The sequence below is a fragment of the Maylandia zebra genome, linkage group LG18 (genome assembly GCF_041146795.1).
Source record: "Maylandia zebra isolate NMK-2024a linkage group LG18, Mzebra_GT3a, whole genome shotgun sequence".
NCBI lineage: Eukaryota > Metazoa > Chordata > Actinopteri > Cichliformes > Cichlidae > Maylandia > Maylandia zebra.
Window position 1 is genome coordinate 28,493,079 of NC_135184.1, and position 24,916 is coordinate 28,517,994.

The window sequence follows — 24,916 nt, forward strand, 5'->3', positions numbered from 1 at the left end:
AGTGCAGAACACTATGAGGTGTTTCCTCTTTCTAGGAATTATCTTCCAGGAATGATTTCTTCACACCAATGTGTTTACAGTCGTGTCAAAAAGTTAGGACACAATTTGTGTTTGTGACTCTTTTTATGTGTTTCTACATAAAAATAGTTTCTAGTGATGAATAACCACAAGGATTTCATTGGCAAATAAAGAAAAACTTAGGGGAACAAAGTTGATTAAAAACACATTTCATCAGGTGTTAATTCTTTTGTAGCCCCAGGTTCTCCTTCATTAGCGGGTATGCCACCACGTTTTTACAACAGATTAGTCATTTTCCTGGAACAAATTGTGAGGAAAAACCAGACCAGTATTAATATAATAACATTTGTTGTCACCTCTTGACCCCTGTATTTAATACTCTACCACACAAGCCTTACATGTTGTTTGTGCTTTCAGGCATCTCAGAGGTGAAATGCCAAACATGAAAAGATTCACTGTAAGAATCAGTTTATTCAGTCAGTTTATCGGTTCATTTTAGAGGAAATCCAACCATCTGAGTGTGTGGTGATGGGAAAAGGTTGTGGTGAGCACACAGGCCAAAAGCAATAAATAAAGGCAGCAGGCGTGGTAGACGGGCTTCTGTTGCACTGGCAAAACACAGCCTGAAAGCAGAACCAAAGACATAACATCCTGGGAACAGGAGCAGATGGTGTTTGCTTAACATGTGGACTTACCACTGGAGGAACAGTTCAGAAAATGGAGTACAACAAGACCAAGTAAAGAAAGTAATCACAGAGCACCACAGGCCATTATACCAGAGTAAGACGTTCTTGTAAACAAATATAATCATAGATTTCAGGTCTTCTCCATTTGACTCAAAAAATAAAGCTTAGCTTCTTATTTGCACCCTGGTTTTTTGTGCAGAATCCACAGATATTGATCCAAAATCATCATGGAAAAATATGAATTAAAGCACAGCAATTCCAGCTATAATGAAACAGGCAGGAAACGGAGGGGGGCAAACTGACTGCGACACTGTGAAGGCAGAGACGCTGACCCCTACGTAGGTGGAGAAATCCACAGAGATTGGCAATACTCACAGTAATTTTCTTCCAAGTGTCTCAAAGAAAGATTAGAAGCATTGTGATTATATACTCAGATATCACCAAACTACTAATTACATCATGCTTTTTGAACCACACACGAAACCAGACCACCACTGCCATGACATCCCAGGCCAGTAGAGGGCAGCAGACAAACACAACCTTGCTGCTACTATTTGAGTATCGATTTTGTTTACAACTCATTTTTTGTAATAGACATCTGTTCATCAGTTTGACATTTAGTTTTTCATTTACATTTTTTAAAATAAAAAACTATATATGAATATATGCCACAATAGCCTATGAAAGTTTCTTATTTTACAGACTCCCACATAAACACTTCACTGATGTCAGATATAATTAATACGTTCCTGTTAACCATCAAAGCCTTAACATTCTCATAAATAGTCAGTATTAATCAAAGCCAGTTCACAATAACTCTGGACAAAAAGAGACAAATTAGTCTTTCATCCCACACAAAGCATTAAGGGGCATTAACATGAATGAGTTGGTTTGTTGGGTTGGCCAGTGCGTGGATGTGGATTAGAAGTGGGATGAAGAGCTATGAGGGACTGTAATCCCTCTTTCATGCTTGCTAGGATAATAAATCTTGTGAGAAACAAGGGGACTAAATAACGGCGGTGCCTTCAAAAACAGCATTTCTCTATTTTAGCATCAGGCGTTTACAAAAATAATTTACAAACTGACGGTCTGAGAATGGCTTATAAAATGTTTTATTACCAGTAAAACAGTCAGTTGGTAACTCCACTGGTAATGCCACTGGCACCGATCCTACCTCAGCTTTAAAAGGCTGTAAGACAAAAATATAAAAAACAAAAAGCAGCCACAGCCTTGTGAGGAACACGAACATAAATGAACTAAACAAACTGTCGGCAGAGATGCTGCAACTAGACAATGAAAGCACAGCAAATACTACCAAAGCACATTTGGATAACACCCATGATCATGATGAGGCCAAAAGCTGCAGTGAAGACATCTTGGCTACACTGTGAAGCGATTCACGCATGTAAGCATCAAGGACAGGGACACACTGCGCCAAGTTAGAGGCCATTTGTTTGGTCTTCGGGCAGCACAGAGAAAGAGACACTTTATTATCGCATCTTAAGACAAATGAAAGCAGACTTTTTGTAAAAAGGAAAAAAAAATTTTTTTAAATTGAGCTGTAAATGAATGTGAGTGCGTTCTTAATTATAATCGTGCACGATGGCTGTGCAGGATATCGTTTTGTGTTTAATATTAAATATGTTCTGCCTTGAGCCTTTTTCACGTTAATTATGATTTCATGATTTGATTCAATAATTCAACTTATCGGCACAGCACCTGTGTGCTGCTCTGGGATTCTCACTAACGCTCAGCGCTGTGGCCTTTATAGCCTCACGGTGGAAGTTTGGGGGACGTGCCCACCGTGTTACACGGCAGGATGTCAAACCGATGAGGATGTCATTGAAACGGCTGGGGACAAGAAGGCTGTTTGAATTCTGTTATTTGTTTGGTAACTCACACTTCCAATTATTAATTAACAACTCTTTTTTATTGTCCTAACTATAACTCTACAGGCCACTGAGTGCGACACAAAAGCGATGCACTCATTTGTTTGTTTCTCGATTTAAACAAATGGCAATAATAATTTAAAAAAAGATGGACACAGAAAATGTCTGCATTTATTACACATTCAAATCATTTCTTGGGTGAACTTCTCTCTTTCTCCTTTCATAGAGGAAAAGAATAAGGAAGCACTGAGGCACATTTCCTGAGTATTCAGAGAAATCAGCCAGCTCTTATTGTAGCTGCCAAGCAGATACTTCTAAGTCACTTTTCTCAGTTTACAATCATCCTGATTCTTGTCCCTGCTCTCAAAGAGCCAATCAGCAGTCAAATCGGAAACATGCACCATGTGTTGGAAGTGTATAAAGTGTGGGAGGAAAACAATTCTTAAAACTTATTTTGGGGGAAAAGTCGCCGAAACTTTTTAACCCATTGTTGACTGGATTTAACTTTCTCTCTATGTTCTTTTATATGGTGGACTCATAATAACATAATAACTCATAATAATAACGTGGAAATGACTTGATCTTAAAGCCAAGTCTAGTATGGATGCATGCGAACTGTTTGGGTCTTGTGAGTAAATTATGGGTATTTTTGCACATGCAGCTTGCTTTTTTCCCCCTCCATAGACGACAATAAACAAAGGGGGGATAAAGCAGGTGGTTTAACTTAAATGATAGTTGCAAAAAAGTTGCAAACAGCATTTTTAGAATCTGCTTATCTGACGTTCAATGTGCCTTCGCTGAGAGTCATCCACTGACCCTGACACCCCCCCGGTGAAAGGCAGCTCTTTTGTTCACTGATGGTTTAGAACAATGAGCAGAAGACAGCTCTTGAGAAAATAAGCTTATAATCACCAAGCCTGAAATTACCCATTGTGGATGGTATTACCATGCTGCCCCCATTATCTGCATCTGTTAATTCACTGATGCAGCGCAATAATCTTCAATTGTGTTTGAGGACTCACACAGGGAGACGGCAGCCAGCAGGCGGAGGCCAGTGCCAGGGGGAAGGCAGCAGTGGAAGAGAAGCTCCAGGATGTAATTGGAGAGAGTGAGAGCCATCATAATATGAGTGGTAGGGCAGCTAACCAACACTGAAATCCACAGACGCAAGGTGTGCAGTAAATAAAACGGGGGGAAATTTTCTTCTTTTTTTTACAATAGCCTATTAGCTAAAAGCACAGCAGTAATGTTATGCACTACAGTGCACCTAAGATTGCTTTTGATTGATTATTCCTTCTATATCTATTATTATTTAATGGAGCATTTTGTTTTAATCTTTCTGTTACTGTGCAAAATAAACTGTTTAGGTCATTACGGATGAAAACATCCATCCACTTTGAGGGTATATTATAACACGCTAATTAAATTAGACTGGGACATCAACTTCAGACAAAATATGATTGGTGTGCCATCTAGTTATTTCTATTTGACGGTATAATTGTTCTGGGTCCACTTCCATGCAAACACGTGGAAGGCTCCACATGGACAGAGGAGCCCAAAGAACAAGACCATGATCTGACCAGAGGTGGGGTCCAGGTGGGTTGTAAAGTGACTTGCAGAGGCCACAGCAACTTTATGTAGGCTGAAGTGACTTAAATAGCTCACACCTTACCAGATTTACCAAACGGATAGGCGAAACAGATCGGCTGATTTGCCAGGATTGCAGCTGATCTCGCCTCCTTCGCCTGCCAAACTAATTTGTTCAAGCCAATTTCTGCAGAGTATTTTGGGGATTTGGGGTCCTTTAAAAGATTGTAACATTTGCACATCGTGTTATTTAATCTTAATCTTCCAAATTGGTTTTAATCTTAGCCTGATATCAATCCAAAGTACCCCGGTTGGTGAAAACAATACACTTGTTCTCACCCAACTCATTACACCATTAATGACCCAGTGAGCCTGTATTCTACAGTACCTCCTTTAGGACTCACAAAATCTGACAATGTTTCCTAAGTGAGCAAAAGACAAACAGAACATTTAAGAATTGATACTTTGAAGATAAAAATGACAAAGTTTACCATTTCAATTAACATAAAAATGTGATTCTAAAATAAAAAAAACAAAACAGATTCAGCATCTTCTATGAAACAGCATCACTCTGTTGACATACTGCATTTATGCTTGTATTCTTTCTTGACTTCACGTTGAAGACTTCATTTAGAAAACTGGAGCCAAAAAATGAAAAGAGGACATAAAATGAGGAGGCAACAGTGCTTTCGCTAATTTGTGCTCCTTGGAATTGATCTAAAAGCTGGCACAGGGTCTCTGCAGGTGCACCAACTGTGTTATTTGTTTTTTCAAGTCTAAGCAGATTTTCTGGGGGAACAAAAGCAGTTAATTTTCTTTACTGGCTTGAGTTTACAATAGTCAGGCCATGTGTGCTCACTGTGTGTCCCCATGCTCTTACTATTCAGCACTGGGACATAATATGGATTTCTCATGGACGCTGAGCCTGCACTTGATCTTGTTAAGCACATCTCCCTGACGAAAAGCCCACACCAGGGGAAACTGTAGGTTTATTTGAAATAAAGTTTACCTTGTCACGGCGACACTGAAAACTCCAGCTGAGTTATGTTTTGCATTTCACTTATAATAACTACTATAGTTGTGGAGGACTGCTGGAGCCCATGGAAATGTTATGAGTAACTATACTTTTCAGACACATAAGGTGTAACACCAGTCTTTAAAATGTTTTTTTTTTTTAAGTCTGTGCAGCCTGACTTAGCTGTTTTCCCTTCATCAGTAAAAGTGTTGGAGGTGAAGTGATTAACTGTTGCAAGTGTATCTCTCCAAACATCTAACAACAACTAGCCTGACCCCAGCACTACAACCGTGAGGACTTGAGAGAATTTCTTGTTAGGGCAAAATGAATTGAAACAGTGCACTTGTACCTTCATTTGTAAAAAGAATCAGGATTGCTTAGGGTCAAGGTCAAGAAAGGGTGACATCTACAGGAAAAATCACCTCCTTGCAGATCAGATCATCATTTAATTTCAACAGATTAAAATACAGGAACGGTGCTTAAACTGCCTTTAAAAAAAACAACTAAAATCTATCATTTTAACAATTTAACATGTGACTCAAAAACATTCAAGCTTCAAACAAAAAGGGCACGGTATGTAGAGAACACTACAGTGTGGTCTTTATTGACACGGTTCGAACAAAACAAAGGTATGAACAAACAGCCCCAAATGTCATGGTATGCAACCTGAAAAGCAGTTCCTTCTTCTTATCTTCTCATGTTGAGCAGAAGGGTTTAAATATGCAAATATTGTGTATGGAATGTGTGTTTGATAAGGCATAAGTCCAGGATTGAGTGTAAATCGCTGTGTTGAACTGTAGTTCAGAACAATAAGGACAAGTAAAAAAGGATAGCATGACGACGCGGTGTTAACGTTTGACCTAATCTGAATGAGCCAGTCTCACAGCAACAGTACACTTTGGGTTCAGGTGAGAGTGGTGAATGTGGCACGAGATTTAAAAACAAGAAAAGGTTCAAATTTGGTTTATCCGATCTATTCTTCCTAAACTGCAAAGTGCCCACCACCGCGGACTTTCAAGGGCTTGCACAAGTCCAGGTTTTTAACTGTGTCACGACACCCGTTCTTCCACTGCCACAGAGTCTGACAGAAACACAGGAGTCTGCCAACTTGTGCCGACGCGTCTTCTTCACAGGCCGATGGTGTAGGAACGGCCTGCGGGGTTGTGAATGGCAGAGCAGGAGGGCTCCGTCACAGCCCATTCATACCAAACCTTCTTCCCGTTGTTGCAGCGCCAGAATCGCACTGTGACATCATCGTCCTGGGATATGGAGATGGGTTGCTGTTGGCAAGAAGGAGCACGGTGACTTATCTATTCACTCTCATTTTTCAACTTTAGCATTTAATTCGGTACCGACTAAGGAACTTACTTTAAGAGGGAAGAGGATGGGGAACCAGGAGAACATTCCGGGTGAGTGTGTTTCTGGTTTTATACCTGCCAACAAAGAAGACTTTAAATGACAGTTCAACCAAAAGGAAAAAGAAAATACTTCTAGTATTCTGGACTGTAGATTGTAGAGATATTACACCTGCCTTTTTTTTCCCCTTCTTTTTTTTTTTTTTTTTTAAAAACACGATGGAAGTAGCTAGCGATGCTCAAAGCACCTGATTTTTCAGAAATCATGATCGAAACGCTCCAAAACAAAAATGTGAACATTTTCATGGACAAACTATTTGCTTTCTGCACAACTACACCCACCAACGCATCATTCTGAAACATTAATGAAGCCCTGCTGGGCTGTAATGGTAACAAGCTGCACTCTTGATTCTGTTGCTGGATGTAGACTGACAGAAAACAGGTCCTAACTTCTGCATTCATTTGAAGCAACTAGGTCATGATTTTTTTTATATGAACGTGCAAAGACTGAGTGCTAAAAGTAGGGCTGTGCGACATGTGGGGAAAGAAAAATAAATCTTATAATAATTTTTTTTACCAGTTTTCAGTTGATCGATATATTTCACAATATAAAATGAAGCATTAGTTATTAGCTTAAATGTTTCTTTCCATTCCTAACTGAAGATATGAGGTCAATTTTGATTTAAATATAATTTTCTAATTTCAAGCTCATGTAAAATAAATAACATAGGTATACAGAACAAACAAACATTTTAATTCTCTAATTTAACTCTGCTTGATGACATCGTGTCTTTTATATGAAGCTGTCTGTTGCATTCATTGACCTCTCTTTCCAACAATGTCCTCGCCTTTTGAGCCTTGGGCTGTGTGTGTTTGGGGGGCATGTTTGGTAATGCTGGCACGTTATCAGTTTTTATTTTCTCTTTCATCTTTCTCACACTGCTAACATACTGGCGTTTATGTCTGCGGTAGCCCAAACATTAACATTTCCAACTGTGTACATCAACCTAACCTGACGCAGCTCTAACTCTCTTCGAGCCACATGATTGGTTTGGCGTAGCACCATTCTGTTTGGTTTTTCATGCCATTTTCAGGCATTTATCAACACATGGCTGGAATGAATCTACTAACTTTACATTACTCTGTTGAGGAAAAGTTATTTTGCTGTGATAATCTTCATGGTTTTACCATCCAGCCCAAATTGCAAGGACGATGACAGATTCTAAAACTGGGGAACTCGTAAAAAAAACCTGATGAATAAAAAACAAAATAGGCCAAAGGACAAATGGATCTGGATCTGCTGACTTACTGAGTGTGACATCTTTGTAGAGAGTGGTCTCAAAGTAGCCAGCAAAGCCATGGAGCACAGAGTTACAACCCACTGTGAATCTGAGGCACTGATACCGGTTATTGTTCATATCTGAAACAGACGGAGGGAGAGGTGGTGAGCACATGCTCTACAAGCTTATTAGAGGGATTTTAAGCGATTCCATCTACCTGTTGAGGGGTGTGTGAAGGTGAAGCAGGGTTTGGGATCAGCCAACTGGTGGAAGTTATGAAGGCGCACAACATAGGGCGTCTCAAAATGGGACTCTGGATCCTTGTCTCGTTCGCGGCATCCTCGTACTTCGTTGTAAAGCTTAGAGGATGACAGAGGAGCCAAGTAGGACGTGTACGAGCAGGGAATGCTCACGCCATCATCTGAAGGTGAGATGATATAAACAAAGGGGAAAATGAAAGTAATTAGAGTCAGGAAGCATTAAAAGGTGACGCTTTCAATATGGCTTGGTGTGGAAAAATGACCTCTGATGACTCTGCAGTGTCTACATGTGTAATTAAGTCTTCATTAAAATCCTGAAATACCTTTGAGAAAATGCTGTGCTCCATCTAAGCACTCTGGGGAGAGTTCATTGTCGCCAAATGATCCGAGCAGCTCGCTGACAATGATGTCAGCTTTCTCTGGTGCGGCCCACTCCCGCATGTCACATGACACCACCGTCACCTGATCCCCCCACTCCTCAAAGCGCCAATTCTCTAGCCTAGAGAACACACATCAATAAAATAAGCGTTGAAAGTTTCAGGCTTCACTTCAATCCCCTCCTCACTCACTATAAATTCAGACAAAATCAAAGGCCAAGCTTTTATCCAATCTATAGACTCATTCAGGTAGCGCAATTGATCTGTTGCATGCGATAATATTTTTGCTTGTACGCTGTGAAACATGGAACATTTGAAAGCATTATTTTACTCACGTCACTACAGCATTGGGATTTTTCTCCACAGCATACACCCTCAGTCTCCTGTCTGCCTGCCTGGCAGCACGCAGGGATGCATTGACCAGAGGACCCCTACCTGCTCCCAACACCATCAACACCCTGTGGAAAAAACACATCATTTTAGACAAGGCTGCTACCCTGGTGGTTACCACTGAAGTTTAAACAGTCAGTGTGTGTTATCCTGCTCTACTTCCAGTGAGACTTATAGGAGTATATTATAGACTGCCATGATATTGAGGTATTAATCAATATCTGGATACAGTTCCTACTCCACAATCCTCACTTGTGACTCTTTATACAATAATTTTAGATATAGATACTTACTGAACATTAGTGTCCTTCTGCTCCTCTGGAACTCTGTCTAGCAAACATTTATATACAGCCTGCACACACAAAGAAAAGACCAAAAATAAAATGGTGTTAAATACATTTTGCCTCAAACTCTTACAGACCATTTAAACCCCTTTATTAACACCAAACACCTAAATGTCAGTGTTTTTCAAATGCTACATGAGTGACAGTCTGATTTATGTGGATAAGCTCTACATACACAGACAAATATCTAGGCGTATCTTCACATTCAGGCTGAACAGAGGCCAAAGCAAATGATAATGATTATGGGCAACAGTGTGGTGCGGTGGTGAACACAGTTGCTTCACAGTAAGAATGTTCTGGGTCCAAGTCCACTGGCTGGATCAGGGCTTTCCAAGAAAATGGACAGATGGATAATAATTACAAGCTCATAGGTAAAAAGCAACTGACCAATATTGAAAACTGATACCATCCACTAAGGAAACATGAGCCAGGAACTGAATTTTCAAAATAAGCGCAAAGGGACTGTCCACTAATAAAATTAATCACAGCTAGCCGTGTTCTCTGTGATGCATAAAAACAAATGCACTTGCATATCTGAACAGTCTGCCCAAGTAAAGTCTGTGTAGGGGAAACAATTTTACTGCATTTGTATGTCTACTGGACAAGCAAAGACCTCTCTGTAACATCTGTGCCATGCCTCCTCATACCCCAAAAAATGTCTGACTGTCTTACTTGTTGGTACTGTGAATACTTAATAGGATCCTTCTCGAACACTTCGTATGTCTGAGACTCCAAGTTGTCCATCAGAGGCTAAACAAAGAAAGCAAAACATGACGTTAAAAGGTCCTGATTAGGAGGAAAAAGCAAAACAGCCTCACAGTTTTACAATTCTACCAAACAGTGAAACTGCAGTTTCCATTCATATCTCTCGACTATGTCATCACTTCATTACTTTATATTATTAGACATGTGTACAATATGTCACAATTAACAGATTAATTCTTGACTTAAAATGTATAGTTTGCAAGGTCATTGCATTTGACCATCAAAATCTAATCTGATGTTCCTTCAGTGATCCAACCAGACATAACTATACATCTAGCTATGGCTTCAGGTTGCACAGAGGCATACAAACGTGAGCATGAAAGGGTACTTCCTCACCTGTAGAGGTGACTGCAGGTAGTCTTCATAACCCTTAGCAAAGAGCTCGTAGGCATTGGGTGCAGGCCTGTTCTGGTTGAGGTACTCCAGGTACTGCAGGTAGGATCGGAAGTCCTTGTCAGTGTGCCGACTGGTGCCTGTGAAGATGAACTGGGCCTCCAACTAAAAAAGGAGATCATTTTAATTTAAAGATTTATTTTTTCAAAAGTAGACAAAAAAACAAAAACACAACCTTTTTGTATTTGATTGCAGATTGTTTGATTTTAACAGAACTCAATCTATGAATGTTATTTTATACCTTGAAGAGTCGAAAGATTATTCTCTGATGGGCTTTCGACAAAACAGGGAAGCCCTTCTTATTGGTTAGGAAGATGCTGGTGGGGAGAATGGCTGCTTTGATAGGTTCTCCGAGCCATTTATCAATCACAGTGTCTGATGGCATATCTGGTCCAATTTCAACCGCTTTAGGAATACAAACGAAGCACAATCTCAGTAACAGACAGGAGCATAATTATTTCTCAATGCCCGAAGTTTGCCCCAGGTTGCTGCTTCACAGTGTGTTCTCTCACCAAGACAGATTCTCTTGTTGTAGTCACAAAGGGTTCTGAATGAGTTCCACCTATGAAAAAAAAAATGAGGTAAGTAAACAAAGAGAGACAGTGTTTTAAAGGAAATCAATAGTAACCGTTTCAGCATGCAGACGGCACTCAGTTGCTCAGGAAGTGCCGTGGCATGAAACTAACCAGCTCCAAGTCTTCTCATCAACGCTTGTGTCATCAGTACAAGAGATCGGTTCATTCTCAGTCAGATCTTCCCGCATGTCCTCTGACGCCATCAGTGGGACGCGTATCCAGAACTAATCAACAAAGAGGACAGCAGCAGTTAAATGAGCACTTCCACTGTCTTGACTTTTCTGACATCTTAATACAGTCTTTGTGTGCTTGTTGATTCCTGATGTGCTGCGTCTTACATTTGAGGTGTGATGTCCAGTGTGGATGTGATTTAGCAGCACTCGGGCTAGATTGGCATTACTGAGGCCCTTCAGAGGGATCATGAAGACAGGCAGGCCCAGGTAGGCGGAGAAGTTTAGCTCCTGGGCAAGAGCCTGGAGAGGAACATGGGAAAACAGATAAGATAAGCATTAAAAAGATGACACGATAACCTCACTCATATCTCAAGATCAAAGAACCCTCACAAGCACCATCAAACTCAAAGAACTTACAGCCTCTGAGTTTCTGCGTTCTGTCTCGATTTCTGAATCTGCATCGATCCATGGAGAGAGCTTCCCAACGATTAGAGTATTCCAATCTAGACAGAACAAAAGGACGGTTTAGAGAAAGCATCAAACACCTAACCATTTTACCTTTATGCTAAAATCACATTCTTCTGATGATGAGTATTTAATACAAAATATGAAAATGATTAGAATTAGTGTCTTAACATCTACTTTCCTTCTTAGGCTGGGCTTTAGCAGAACAAATGGTATTTTTAGGATTGGTCTTTCAGCACAACCTACCTACTTTCTGATGAGATTTAGTTTGCAGACAGATGTCCTGACATAAAGACTTCATTGCTCCATTAATTTTTGGCAAACTCCCCTGCTTCAGATGCAGCAAAACAGGCCCTGACCATGATAATACCACCACGCTTTTATACTTTAATGCGGTGTTTTCCTTACTCCAAACAGTCTTTTAAACGTAAACTAGCAAGTTCTATTTTGGTCTCAGAAGCCCACATAAGATTGTTCAAATGCTCAGTATTCTTTTTGCAGAGTAGCTGCTCTCTTTTTGGTGCCCTGCTATGAACAACACATTGTTCAGATTCTGTAACCCTTTCCATCCCGTTGAACATCAGCAGTTCCTTCCTGAATCTTTCTAAAATCTCATTTATGCCATGACACACTTACACAAACGTATGTCGTCAAACTTTGATAAATTTATGTTCTATGAATAAAAAGTAATTTACTGAGAATTGTAAAGGTTGCAGTGTTTTTGGTTTAACAGACCTAATAAGAAGTTAATTTCCACTTTTAGGACTGTAAAAACGGACTATGCTTAAATTTATTTAATATTACATTTAAATAGAATTTAAAGTGACCTTGACCCCCCCCCCCTCCCAATAAATAAAGGGCACCAGTAGACCCCACCATGCCCAAAAATACCCTGCACAGAATAACACACTCAGTGTTTCCTCTCACTTTAGGGGGACTGATGATTTAATAGCTAGTAATGCCTCAGGCTGCAAAAGACAAAGGGGCAGGGAAACTGACCTCTGCCACATAACAGCAGGTCCGACCGGGTCTGGGCTCCAGGTCGGGATTTAGCGGGCTCCAGCTCATATTCCCTCCTGAACCTCGGGTGGAAGAGAGGCATGCACAGGAAGTCGAACCTGGATACCAGAGGAGGGAAGCACTTCAGTTAACATTCAAAATATTTATAATATCAGCACGAAGTAAAACACAAACTTGTTTTCTAAGTAATCCTCCACACTGCTCAAATATACTATGGGAGTAGGCAGAGCCTGTGTACTGCACACTTCACTACAGTGTCAAGCATCATTGTGATTCGGGCACGTGCTGGTAATTCACCGGCTAGCTTAGCAACCATCATGCACTGAGAACGTGCTAGCAAAGCAGCGCGTTCTGCTCATAAGCTCATTTCAGCTAAACAAAAATTACATGTAGAATCGAAAAACCATCTTACCCAAGTTTGGCGACCGCGGATAACGTGTCGGCTATCTCTGGCACACAATTCAAATCTCTCCCGCAGGACACCCTGCTCCCTGTGCTGGCAGACGCCATGACTTTAGCCGACTGAATGAATTGATTTCTCGGACTTTCACATTGCTCTGCCTTTAGAAGAAACTGGCGCCATCTTGGCTCCTAAGGATTGCAATGCTTGCTGGCTAACAAACGTGAGACAGAACCAAGATGGCTAATGAGTGCACAAGTTGCATATCGCGTACATTGTCGCGATAATTGTGCACCGAGCGTTGTTTAAACGTTGCCATTTGATGTTTCACGGCGACTTCTTTTTCCAAGACGAACAGCTTGCTGTACTTTGATAGAGAAAATAAAAACCAGACACCAGATTTGAAAAATAAAAACCCGGCAAGCCCTTCCTCCACTGTACAAATACAAAAAATTATTTACTACTAGCTGATAATGGGGACAATTTTTTATTTTTTATTATATTTAATTTTATGCTATGTTATTTTATTTTTTTAATATACAGATGAAAACGTATTGTTTTGTGCTGCCTGTCTGTTACTCTTTTAAATGTGCTGACAGCCTCCCGCAGCTCGCTGCACTCTACAGTACATGGACGTCTTGCTTCTGCACACATTGTTAACTATTGTATAGTTAAACAAACATTGACCAGAAATTATTTAGATAGAGACTTTTTTAGACCCACTCATTAAGAAGCAATAAAACACCACAAAAACACTTCCCTACTCATAAAATTGGTTTATTTGGCAATTAAAAAATATTTTTTCAGCAGAAAATTCAGTGTTATGTGAAATAACATTACTGCTGAAGATGTTTTATCCTCAGATCATTTTAAAAATGGCATGCTTTATTTAATCATCAGTAATTTGTGATATTCTTTAAAAGTATGTCTGTAGTTGCTGCTGGCCAAGGTGGTCAGTCAGATAAAAACTTGTCTGTTATGATGATATATCACAGAAGCTCCTCTATTTGCCAATTCTGGTTGTGTTTTCACATGCGAACACAACGAGAAAACGGTGCAGGTCTCTGACACTGACATATGTGAAACGGAAACACCTACAGTTTCCATTGGGATCCAGGCAGGCGTGCTTTGTGGAAAGTACAATAGCCAGTTGCAGCCTACCGATGACAGTGTTGTAAAAGATGGATGAAAACAAGCAACAAAGTTTTATGACAGAATGCTGTTTGAGATGAAAGGCAAAAGATCACTTTCACTTTGGTACGTTTTGATTGATTTCTATTTATAGATTCAACTAGGCAGCACCGCTTGCTTTGCTTGTCCTTACTGAACTCCACTTGTAGGACTTGCAGAAAGTGGCTTCTGCGGATATCAGGTTCACAGCATGTAGGCTAAAATATCACTTACATAAACCATAAATGGTTTTGGATATGGAACACGGCGTGTGTATATGTGTGTGTTTTTCTACCAGCTGTCACACCTGCATGAGCTATAAAAGCGCAAGAACTCAGAAGCAGATGAGAAAGAGTAGCAGCATCCGCCCTCTACAAACCAGATCTGTTTCTTTGACACTTAAGATTGTGTTTGATCAGCTTTTCAGTGGATAGACTGTGTTTGAGAACAACTTTTGTTTACTTTTCAACAGAAAAGATGTTCTGATTTTGTGATCAAGTATCTGTGTCTACACCATCATGGCTTTGGAAGATGTTTGCAGCTTCAAAGAAAGGCCGGTGCAACATAAATGGTTTTCTTTTTCATCTCTGGGGGACGCAGCAATTCCATTTCCTACGAGTGACTGTTACAACCTAAGATACTCAAGACTGGAAACATCTGAAAACAACTGTGGAGTTCCACTGCATTTTTTTATACCACCTCTTCCACATTCCTCCTCTTTCATCAACAGACCGTTGTCATCCTTCTGCCCACCCAAAAATTCAATGACAGTCCAGAAGCCTTTCCGTTTGGCTCATGGAACAACAACCCTGGGTTTCATCTTCCAAGGTGGGGTAATAGCAGCAGCAGACACACGTGCCAGTGCCGGGGGGCTTGTTGCCTGTCCGGCTGTTCATAAGATCACCCCTATTCACTCTCATCTAGTGGTCACATCTTCTGGTAGTGGTGCAGATTGCATGCTGTGGGAGAGAATTCTGATTAGAGAGATCAGACTGTACCAGTTACGGCATGGACATCGCCTTTCAATACGTGCCACAGCTAAGCTCCTTTCATCTATGCTCCATCCTTTTAAAGGTACTGAAATGTGTGTTGCTCTTACACTGTGTGGTTGGGATAAGCAAGAGGGTGCCGTTGACTGTGCAACAAGTTTGGAAGACTCACCCTGGATGACTGATGATAGCTCCTTGGCTGTTTTTAGTAACCAAAACATTACTGCAACAACTTCTCCAAACAGCGGTCCAAAGCTTATATATGTGTGCAGTGACGGAGCCCGACTGCAGGGAGATGTCTTCTCTGTGGGCTCAGGCTCACCTTATGCTTATGGAGTCTTGGACAGAGAGCTGAGGTGGAGCCTGAGTAAAGGAGAAGCCATCTCATTGGCAAGAGAAGCAGTGTTCAGGGCCACTCACAGGGATGCCTACTCGGGGAACAATGTGGATCTTTTCCACATCACAGCACAAGGATGGAGCCAGAGAAAGAGAGAGGACTTGAAAGAAGAATATTACAGAGATAAAGAAAAGAAGGGAAAGAAAAAGAATGACAAACTCAAATAATACTCAATAATCAAAAGCATTTATGTGTGGGAGGAAATTATGATGTTATATTTATCATTGAAAAGTAAATTTAATAATAATCACACACATTTACACTCTGATGGATGGATCGGAGAGTAACTTGGGGTTAGTATCTTGCCCAAGGATTCTTGACATGCAGACTGGAGGAGCCTGGGAACAAACCACCAACCTTCTGATCAGTGGGTGACCTGCTCTACCTCCTAAGCTACTAATGGGCAAGCACAGTGGCTTGAGGTTAGCGCTGTTGCCGTACAGCAAGAAGGTCCTGAGTTCGATTCCACCATCTTTCTGGGGTCTTCCGGGGTCTTTCTGTGTGGAGTTTGCATGTTCTCCCTGTGTTTGCGTGGGTTCCCTCCAGGCACTCCGGCTTCCTCCCACTGTCCAAAGACATGCAGTTTGTGGGGATAGGTTAATTGATTAATCTAAATTGCCCATAGGTGTGAATGTGGGAGTGAATGTGAGCGCAAATGGTTGTCTGTCTCTGTCTGTTAGCCCTGCGACAGACTGGCGACCTGTCCAGGGTGTACCCCGCCTCTTGCCCTATGACAGCTGGGATAGGCTCCAGCGCCCCCCGCGACCCTGAAAAGGATAAGCGGAAGTGAATGGATGGATGGATAATAATAATAGCTGTGGAATAAAAGGTATTTCCTTTACCTCACACTTTTTTTTAACCAATACACCGCCACAGACACAGGGGGCGCTGTTTGATTTTGTTACCGTGACAGAATAAAAAAAACTACCGCGGCGGATGTTGCTTGTTCATCATACATTTTCAAAGATGGCCCTTGCTAGTGTGTTGAGCGGTGATTCTGCGGATTTTTCGTTTGATAGTAGCCAGTCCTTTGCTTTTGGTGGCGGACCCGGACCAAGAGGTCTGGGGTTAGAAGGCACGCCCGAGGACAGCCTCAGTTTTTCCGTTAAAAACCCGCTGTGTGTCGGAGACGATGATGGCGTCGAAAGGAAAATAGAGTTTCTGCATGGAACCACCACCTTAGCATTCAAAGTAAGTTAACGGTCCAGTTATTGTAGCTATATGGTATAAGAAACCCCAGTAGCAGTTGTATACCTGTCTAAACTAGACGTTTGATAAATTTTGACTTTACATATCATACGCTAGGGTTTCCGGTATAAATTGTCTCTGATGTTAGCATGCTAGCGTGGCTACAAATCGCTTTCTCATGACAGATGTGCATGGTACACGAGATAGGTGATGTGCACTTAAGTAAACGTAAACAAGTAATCTCTCTAATATGTTTACTATGTATAGTATTAAGACAAATCGTGAATTACGTAGGCTTACGTTGACGTTTCTCAGTCAATTTAAAAGCAAAAATGTGGGTGTTTTAATAACATAGTCACGTGAATTTATATAGTAGGAAATCTGACGTGTTCTTCCGTAAAAAGTGCAGCAAGTACACACTTTTTGATGGTTACAACTTAAAAGAGCTACCTAAACGTGTGTTATTTCCAAAGTGATTTGTGCTGAGTATGTAAATGTATTTCATCCATAGGAGAGCCTAACCGACACAGGATATTTTGGCTGATAGTATACATTTTTAAGGGTTTTAAAATAAACTCGTGCCTTTTATATACTTGAAATATGTTCAGTTATATACTGAAAAGGCAAAATGGATGAAAATAGTGCGTTCCTCACAAACTAATCGCCTACCACCTCTTCAACTTGAACCCCAACTTTTAGACACTGTGTAGCGTGTTGTAAACAACAGAAGCAGCCCCAGGTGTTGGGGAAAGTACACGGAGAGACCATTTCTCACTTATCTCGAGTATCGTTTTATATATTTTGCTCCGAGGAACGTACACATATCGAGAAATATAGTAAAATAAAAATGTAGTTGACCTGTCTTAAAAAAAAAAAAAAAAAAAAAAAAATTGTAATTGATACTGGCCAACTATGTATTAATCAAAAACAATTTACTATCAAAAGAATATTACATCATTGCTACCTTTTTGTTAAGACAATTTGCAACACATTTCTGTCAATATTAATTAAATGCATACATGAATGAAATTTGCAAGTCCATATCTTTACATCACATCATGTTAGGGGTTAAAATGTGATGATCTTTCATTATTATGTCATTACTATGTTCAGTGACGTTGCAGTAGGAAGGAGAAAAGCACAAAGGCCCTTTAATAAGATTCCTGTTAATTGTATTCAGATATATACATGTATAATGTGTTGAATGAATTAAAGTCACACTTTCTGTGAGTCTTCTTTTCAACTGTGAGTTCTCCATACCTGCTTTTCTAAATGTTATTGTTAAAACACACATGAAGTTTTGATGGAAGAAGACGTGTATTCGATTAGTCATGACTGTGATGCGCACAATAAAAACAAACTTGCATGCTCACGAAAAGAAGCCAAGAAATCTCTAGAAAGTGGAAATGTTCTTTTTGATGTTGTACATCAAAGTAGAAAATCTAAAAGGGGGGAAAATAAATCTTGATTTCTAGAAAGTTTAAGGCTTGCTGTTGTTTTTTTGTGCTGTAAAGATTTAAGCAGTGTCTCTGAGGATACATTTATTTGTAATTAACAATCCTTCCCTAAAAAACCACCAAGATTCCATTGACAGGCTTATAAACTGGCATGTACAATTGGCGATGCATAAATACATTCTGCCTGTGTGCCGTAGAAACCCCCGATTGAAAACATTTAAAACAGCATGAAAGAGCCTTGCTGTTGATTTGTCATCACAATTGAAAACAGCCATTGTAGTCTTCTCCCTCAGTTTGTCAAACGCTGTGGAGCAGTGTAAATACAGAACCCTGCTGATGGCTTTTGTCTCTTCAGGGGATTTGTTGATACAAGTAAAAGATAAAAATAACGCCATCCTTATCCCTTAATCCCTTAATGAAAACATCCCCCACAGACATCTCCCTCTGACTGGCCAAATCTGTTGTCTACTATACTTGCTTCTGTGACTGTCAGTTCGCTGATAGAGGATTTTGGAAGGAAGAGCAAAAGTCTTTCCTCTTATCCAGCAGCTTTCTGCTAGAGCCGAACCGTATATTGCACCTCTCTGACAGCTGTAGAGCAGCAGCTCTTTTTTTTTTTTTTTGGCCTCATTTAGGCAGAACTGCTGCAAGCGATCTCTTACTTAAATTTAGAGCAAGTGACTCTATTCTGTTAAAAGAAGTGGATGTAGGGGAGGGCATTAAAATGTATTATGCACTGGTAAGTAGTGTAGCTGTTTAAGAGAGAGGGGCACTGATTGCAAAGTTCTGGGCCACTGCTAATGTTTAAAATGACAATTTGGCTGCGAGCCAGTTCCAGTTGATTTTAACTGTTTAACCCAACAGATCGATCGATCACTGACATCGGTAAATGCCATCTTTGTGTCTTTTCTTAATCAATGTACTGATATCAGTCTATATATCTAGTACTTTAAACATATGGTTTTGTGAGGAACTTGTGGAAATGTGGGCTACCCGACCCATTTTTTTGACTGCTGTTTCCCCTCTCAGTTCCAGCATGGAGTTATCGTTGCAGTGGACTCTCGAGCCACAGCGGGCTCCTACATCGCGTCACAGACGGTCAAGAAGGTGATTGAGATCAACCCCTACCTACTGGGTACTATGGCTGGAGGAGCTGCAGACTGTAGCTTCTGGGAGCGCCTGCTGGCCCGCCAGTGTCGCATCTACGAGCTTCGCAACAAGGAGCGCATCTCAGTGGCAGCCGCCTCCAAGTTGCTTGCTAACATGGTGTACCAGTACAAAGGCATGGGACTTAGTATGGGAACCATGGTCTGTGGCTGGGACAAGAGAGGACCAGGTAACATCAACAGTTATATCTGACATGGACATGTCATTTTGTCTGGTTATAAACTGATCTAGATAGAATTTGTACTACTTTAAACTGTACCAGTATCAAGATATGCAGTGCTTCCTTGAACTGATTGTAGGACAATTTGTATAGTGTCAAATCAAAACAACATTTTCCTTGAGGCACTTTCTAGTGTAAGGTAAAGACCTTACAGTAATACAGAAAACCTATAATGGTACAGTAATAAACATATTTTAGCTAACATTCACCCACATTCTGTCTACAATGAATATATCAGAAGCAGCTTGGGATTCAGTGTCTTGCCCACAGATGCTTTGGCATGGAGACTGGAGCAGTCAGGGATTGAATTACCAACCTTCCAAGTAGTAGATGACCTGTTCTACTTCCTGAGCTCCATTATCTCCCCTAATGGGGAGATAAAACTGGCAATCTGGAATCAAGTTGACCTCATGAAAAACTATGCAGTCTGTGAAAATTGTTCTTGAAAATGGTAAATTTGGAGAAAGAGCAGCAGAACGACATCCACAGGGAATACAGGGAAAGAGGCTTTCTGGAGATGGAGCTGAATGTGTAGCCAAATTAGCCTCCTGTCAAAACAGGAGAGTCCAGGTGGTTAGCAGCTAAACTTTAAAAATATAAAAGAGGGGATTGTGAACTGGTGAATGTATGCTGATTTTGTCTTACTCAAAAAAAAGTCCCTAATATTCTTGTATGGGATATAAATGTTTAATCTCTTTGTTGCCGTTTGTGATTCAGCTTTTAAGTAATGCACTTAAATCTACTCAACACACATCAGCTTTTCTCTCTTGACATATGCTAATGGGTCTGTTTTTATGTGAAAGATTATTTTGGCAGCTTAATCATGCATCGGTTTTGTTTCTCAGTGTTGTCAAAGATCCTTAGTCCCAGGCAAATTTCAAAGCGGCTTCATTATTCATTCATTCTTCATTATTTTTTAAGCATGAGTTTGGACATGAGTGGTTAGCTGTTTATTATTTAAATGAAATATACTACAGCTGGGCTGTGCGGATAATTATCATTTAAGAAAAAAACAAACATATGCATTACTCCGGGTTAGCCACTAGGTGTCACTGCAGCCTTTCTTTTGCTCTGTCTGTTTTAGTACCTTAAGCTGTGGCTTTTGAATACCACACAGTGTGAGGCTGTACATCACAGAAGGTGTGCTTAAAGAGGCCGCCACGGTGACACAGTAATGGGAAATCGATGAGGCTGGGACTGCAGGCCAGTGAGAGCACGGTGGGATGATGGACATTGGGTCTCAGCCCTGGACAACTGGGTCGTATGCATAATGGCCATACACGTGCTGAGATCGATGGTGGCTTTGTATGGAAAGCCAAGAGGTCTCTGTGAACAATGACAGCCCGCTGGTATGCCAACAAACGCAAATGACACGTGTTAAATCCCGGGCAATCAATTGGGGAAATAATGATCCCTGTATAAGTTCAATATGTATGCGGGCTTTGCCATGGTTCCCACAATGCCAGTGATTGAACGGAGAGGTAAATGTCATGTAAATTAAATCAATCACGATTAGGTGGGAAGCTCATTAACCAGCTACAATCATGTCAGGCACTTATTCCCCTGATGAAGTGTCTTAAGCTCCATGCAGACTAAATTGAATAAAAGCGACATTGAGGAGCTTGACAAATATGGCTCAATGTAATAACATTGCATGTTATGACACTCACATAATCAGGGCACGGTTAATGCTTGATAGCTGGATAGCGGCTTTGGCTTTGACAGAGGAAAAAGTGATTGTACCTTGCGTGGCACCCCCCCAGTGCTCTCTCTAAAGACATCAAGGCTTCGTAATGAGCTGATATGTGATCCACTGAAATGTAGCGTCATGGCGACAAAGCCGAGCAATGTTTGATACGAGTCCTCATCAAAGAAGACCCATGTGGCTGTCTGTTTCGAGCAGGTCCCAAGGGAATGATGTAATCGCTTTTTCTCCTCTGTACAACTGCTGCTGTCTTTTTACTCCTGAGCCAGTCATGAATTCTAGGGGGGGAAGGACAGATGACAGACACTGACCTATTTGAGGCTACCCACCCATGCATCCTTACTTACACTGTAATACTGTCATTCCATCCAGCTGCACTGGCTGCTGTTTTTAAAAAAAAAGAAAAGAAAAAAGGCTCTTCGAGCACCTGTCAGCTGATTGATGGAGTAGAAGGAGCCTCTCCTGGCTGCAGAGCTCCACCATCCAAACGACACTTCCGCTCTGATGTGTGCCTTGCAAATTTTAACCTCCCTCTTCCACCCCCCCACCCCCCTTCCCCTCGCCCTTGGTTTTCTGAGCACTCCTCATCGGCTGCATGTGTTTCAGACTGTTAAGTGATAAGTGATTGCATTGGGTGCTACAAAGATCCCAGGTGTGAGGGTTTTTTTTGGGTTTTTTTTTAATGGATGTGGGAAGTGTCTTTTGGGTGCCGCTCTGCTGCTATACTTGGACCTCCTAAAGAGTCCTCATCCACCTCCGTCAACTGTGCTACTCAACACAAGAGGCTGCCTTTACAACTCTCTCTGCCTGCCCATTATGTTTTTAACGAGTCCCTCACAGTTTTCAAGAGGAACAGGCAGGTCTTGGAATGGCAAATTACCCCCGTGCATAGGCAGGCACTGGATGATTATCATGGCAAGCTAACGACAGGCTGAGGAAGCTGCAATTTGCCAGTTGAAAGCAATGGTAAGCTCCCCCCCAAAAAGCAAGTGGCTCTCTATCCCTAATAGACTGTCACTAGTTTAGCTGCGAATCTCTGCAAGCGAGGGTGTGCAGTGTGAGGGCATTTTGAAGTGTTTTTTAATGTGGGAGATGAGAGATAGCGGTGGATATTAGGTAATTTTCCATGCATGTGTTCCTGCGTTTGTCTGTGCATCATTTTCACAGGTTTGAATTTGTGAAAGCAGTATGAAAAAACATGCCTTTTCGCAGGCTGTCTTTTTACCATCTGCAGGCTGACTGTGGGCGAGCTCATAGGCTGGTGCTAGTCACCCGTTCCACGTCACTCCGGGATGAGGCCTAGCGAATGTGTCATAGCGCGGAACAAAATGTCTCGCATGTGTCCACGAAGCGTGGTGTGGAGCAAACTGTCCCTCACAGGTCCATCAGAGCATTGTGAGTCTGCGGTGCACATAAGATTACATGTTTGGGGTGGAGGCAGAGCTTGTGCCTCCATGTGATGCTCAAGTGTGTAAAGGTTAAAGAAATGTGTGTGTTTGTGTGGAAGAAGTGCGCTGTACTTGTTTGACGTCTACAGGATGTGAGCGCGATGTTGTTCTTTGCCCTCCCTGGCGAGGTGCGAGATGCTGTTACCTGCGAAGCTCAGGTTGTGGGTCGATAGTTAATTTTTGGCCTGTTTGCGGGGATCAATAAGATCCAGAGCAGGGCCCCTGGGCGGACGGCGATGTGGCCCCCGCCTTGTCAGCAGGTTCTGCGGCCGGCTTCGTTTTACTTGAAGAGGGTGCAGCTGTTCATATCTGCCAGCCTTACTTCACTTGGAGAGGTTGCAGCTGTTCATATTCTCTCTCTCTCTCTCTGGAGGACATGCCGTGCGTGAGCGTTTCCAAGATCGCGTGTGTGTGGTGTGTGTTTGTTTGTGGGAGCACTGCGGTGTTAGATGTACACCATCTCAGTTTTCCTGTCAAAGCGCAACATCTAGAGAAATACAACTCCCTTTACACGGTTTCTCTGTCCTCTTTGCCTTTCTGTCCTATTGACCCACCCGTTGTCCTTTCTGTTCCTTTTTTTTGCTTTTCAGGATTGTACTACGTCGACTCAGAGGGGAACCGGGTGTGCGGCGACTTGTTTGCGGTGGGGTCAGGCTCCATGTATGCCTACGGTGTGATGGACAGCGGCGTGAGACACGACCTAACGGTGGAGGAGGCCTGCGAGCTTGGCCGTCGCGCCATCTACCAGGCCACGTACCGCGACGCCTACAGTGGAGGGCAGGTCAACCTGTACCACGTCCACAGCGAGGGCTGGACCAGGATCTCCCAGGACGACGTGCTCGTGTTGCACCACCAGTACAAAGATCAGGCGTAGTTATAGAAAACAACATAACGTAGAGCCGGGTGAGGGTTGGGAGAGATGAGGGAAGGGGTAGGAACTTATTCTAGTATCCAATGTTTAGCTGTTCTGAAATGCCAGAAAGGGTTGACACATAATAAAAAGGACTCATCTGCAGATTGACTGCGACTCACATTTCTTCTGTGACTTGTTGCTAGCTTCAAGCCTTTATACTGTACATTTTTAACAATGCCAGTGAGCTCCACTCGCCCTCCACACAGTATGATTTGAGGGGTTGCAGAGACAGGCCCGATGACTCAAACATGCTTTAATACAGTGTGGGAGTAGTGTGGTGCTTGCCCTACATACATTTCATTTGGATCGTACTCTTAGAAACTGCATCGCCTTCTTCAATAAAACCTGTGATGTTCTCTCTTTTTTTTTCCAAGAGTCTTGCTTTTGTTATTTTGTGGGAGGGCCAATTCCATCTTTGGGTCACAAGATAGTGAATTGTATTTCTTAGAATTTCCTATTTATGCAAATGTTTAACGGGATCGCTTCCTTTTCCTTTTGATGTAGTCGTTTTGCCGCTCGTTGTGTTTACATTTCAGTCATCTGTTTCCCTCCACAGATGTGGGGATTTTGGAGGTACATCCAAAATCTGTGTAGTCTCCTCTATACGTTGTGTTTATTAGTGGGGAGTAGTGCTGTCTAAATAGCACTATTTAATTGCGTACCACCAGCCTCAGTAATTGTGCCTCCTGAGTTGTAACAGTATGTTTTCTTCCCCTCATTGATAATGTTCCCTTCCTCCGCTCACGTTGCACAAATGCGCCTTTTAATTGGAAGGGGAAATTTATTCTTTAATTCCTCCCTGACACCCTTAGCTTCTCAGCGTGCAGTGTTGTGTGCCACCCTGCCATGGTGTTTTACAATGTAACGACCTGCGCTAGCGGTGTGTCCCCCTCCAGCGGTTTTTATGGCCCGGAATAAACACTAATAAAGGCGATGGGGTAGACAGCCGGAGCCGGCGCACTTTCAAACCGTGGTTAAAAACTAGTTTCACAGGTGACTAGTTAGCAGATGGAATAGAAATGGGATTTCGATAAATGGAAATGAGTGAGTCTCGTCTGCGATGCTGCTTCTGTTAAATGAAGTGATGGGGAATTGCAGCGTCAATAGAAGCAGATACTGAAAGAGTGATGACGCATGCGTCCGTGGAGAGATGCTAAAATGGAGCAGATGTGTTAAACTTTGTATTCAAATTTTGAGAAAACTGTAACCACACATGTCCTCCCTGGCTGGCTTCAGGAGTTGGAGGATGGATTTTTTTTCCCTCAGAAAT

General features: G+C 41.7%; 3 protein-coding genes across 3 annotated transcripts; 2 read left to right on the plus strand and 1 right to left on the minus strand.

The window, feature by feature from the left end:
- Positions 1-5,621: 5,621 nt before the first annotated feature.
- prmt5 (protein arginine methyltransferase 5) lies at positions 5,622-13,214 on the minus strand. The gene is made up of 16 exons (XM_004565347.5): positions 13,005-13,214; positions 12,572-12,690; positions 11,525-11,610; positions 11,273-11,407; positions 11,046-11,158; positions 10,872-10,921; positions 10,601-10,764; positions 10,303-10,464; positions 9,874-9,951; positions 9,151-9,209; positions 8,803-8,925; positions 8,414-8,589; positions 8,048-8,251; positions 7,860-7,970; positions 6,564-6,628; positions 5,622-6,475 (listed from the first exon to the last, which is right to left on the minus strand). The coding sequence occupies exons 1-16, from the start codon at positions 13,100-13,102 to the stop codon at positions 6,323-6,325; spliced, it is 1,896 nt and encodes a 631-aa protein (XP_004565404.3). The 5' UTR covers positions 13,103-13,214; the 3' UTR covers positions 5,622-6,322.
- A 1,370-nt stretch (positions 13,215-14,584) lies between these two features.
- Positions 14,585-15,715, plus strand: psmb11a (proteasome 20S subunit beta 11a). Its single transcript, XM_076877036.1, has 2 exons — positions 14,585-15,280; positions 15,395-15,715. The coding sequence occupies exons 1-2, from the start codon at positions 14,681-14,683 to the stop codon at positions 15,713-15,715; spliced, it is 921 nt and encodes a 306-aa protein (XP_076733151.1). The 5' UTR covers positions 14,585-14,680.
- A 762-nt stretch (positions 15,716-16,477) lies between these two features.
- On the plus strand, positions 16,478-24,006 carry psmb5 (proteasome 20S subunit beta 5). The gene is made up of 3 exons (XM_004565346.4): positions 16,478-16,739; positions 19,223-19,529; positions 23,324-24,006. The coding sequence occupies exons 1-3, from the start codon at positions 16,485-16,487 to the stop codon at positions 23,605-23,607; spliced, it is 846 nt and encodes a 281-aa protein (XP_004565403.2). The 5' UTR covers positions 16,478-16,484; the 3' UTR covers positions 23,608-24,006.
- Positions 24,007-24,916: the final 910 nt, after the last annotated feature.

Coding starts and splice junctions, on each gene's coding strand:
- psmb11a (XM_076877036.1), top strand. CDS start 14,681: ATGGCTTTGGAAGATGTTTGCAGCTTCAAAGAAAGGCCGGTGCAACAT. Junction 15,281..15,394: donor CACTGTGTGGTTGGGATAAG/CAAGAGGGTGCC, acceptor ACTTCTCCAAAC/AGCGGTCCAAAGCTTATATA.
- prmt5 (XM_004565347.5), bottom strand. CDS start 13,102: ATGGCGTCTGCCAGCACAGGGAGCAGGGTGTCCTGCGGGAGAGATTTG. Junction 11,159..11,272: donor CTGGACATCACACCTCAAAT/GTAAGACGCAGC, acceptor TTTGTTGATTAG/TTCTGGATACGCGTCCCACT. Junction 6,629..7,859: donor CTACAAAGATGTCACACTCA/GTAAGTCAGCAG, acceptor CTTTGTTGGCAG/GTATAAAACCAGAAACACAC.
- psmb5 (XM_004565346.4), top strand. CDS start 16,485: ATGTTGCTTGTTCATCATACATTTTCAAAGATGGCCCTTGCTAGTGTG. Junction 16,740..19,222: donor CCACCACCTTAGCATTCAAA/GTAAGTTAACGG, acceptor TTCCCCTCTCAG/TTCCAGCATGGAGTTATCGT. Junction 19,530..23,323: donor CTGGGACAAGAGAGGACCAG/GTAACATCAACA, acceptor TTTGCTTTTCAG/GATTGTACTACGTCGACTCA.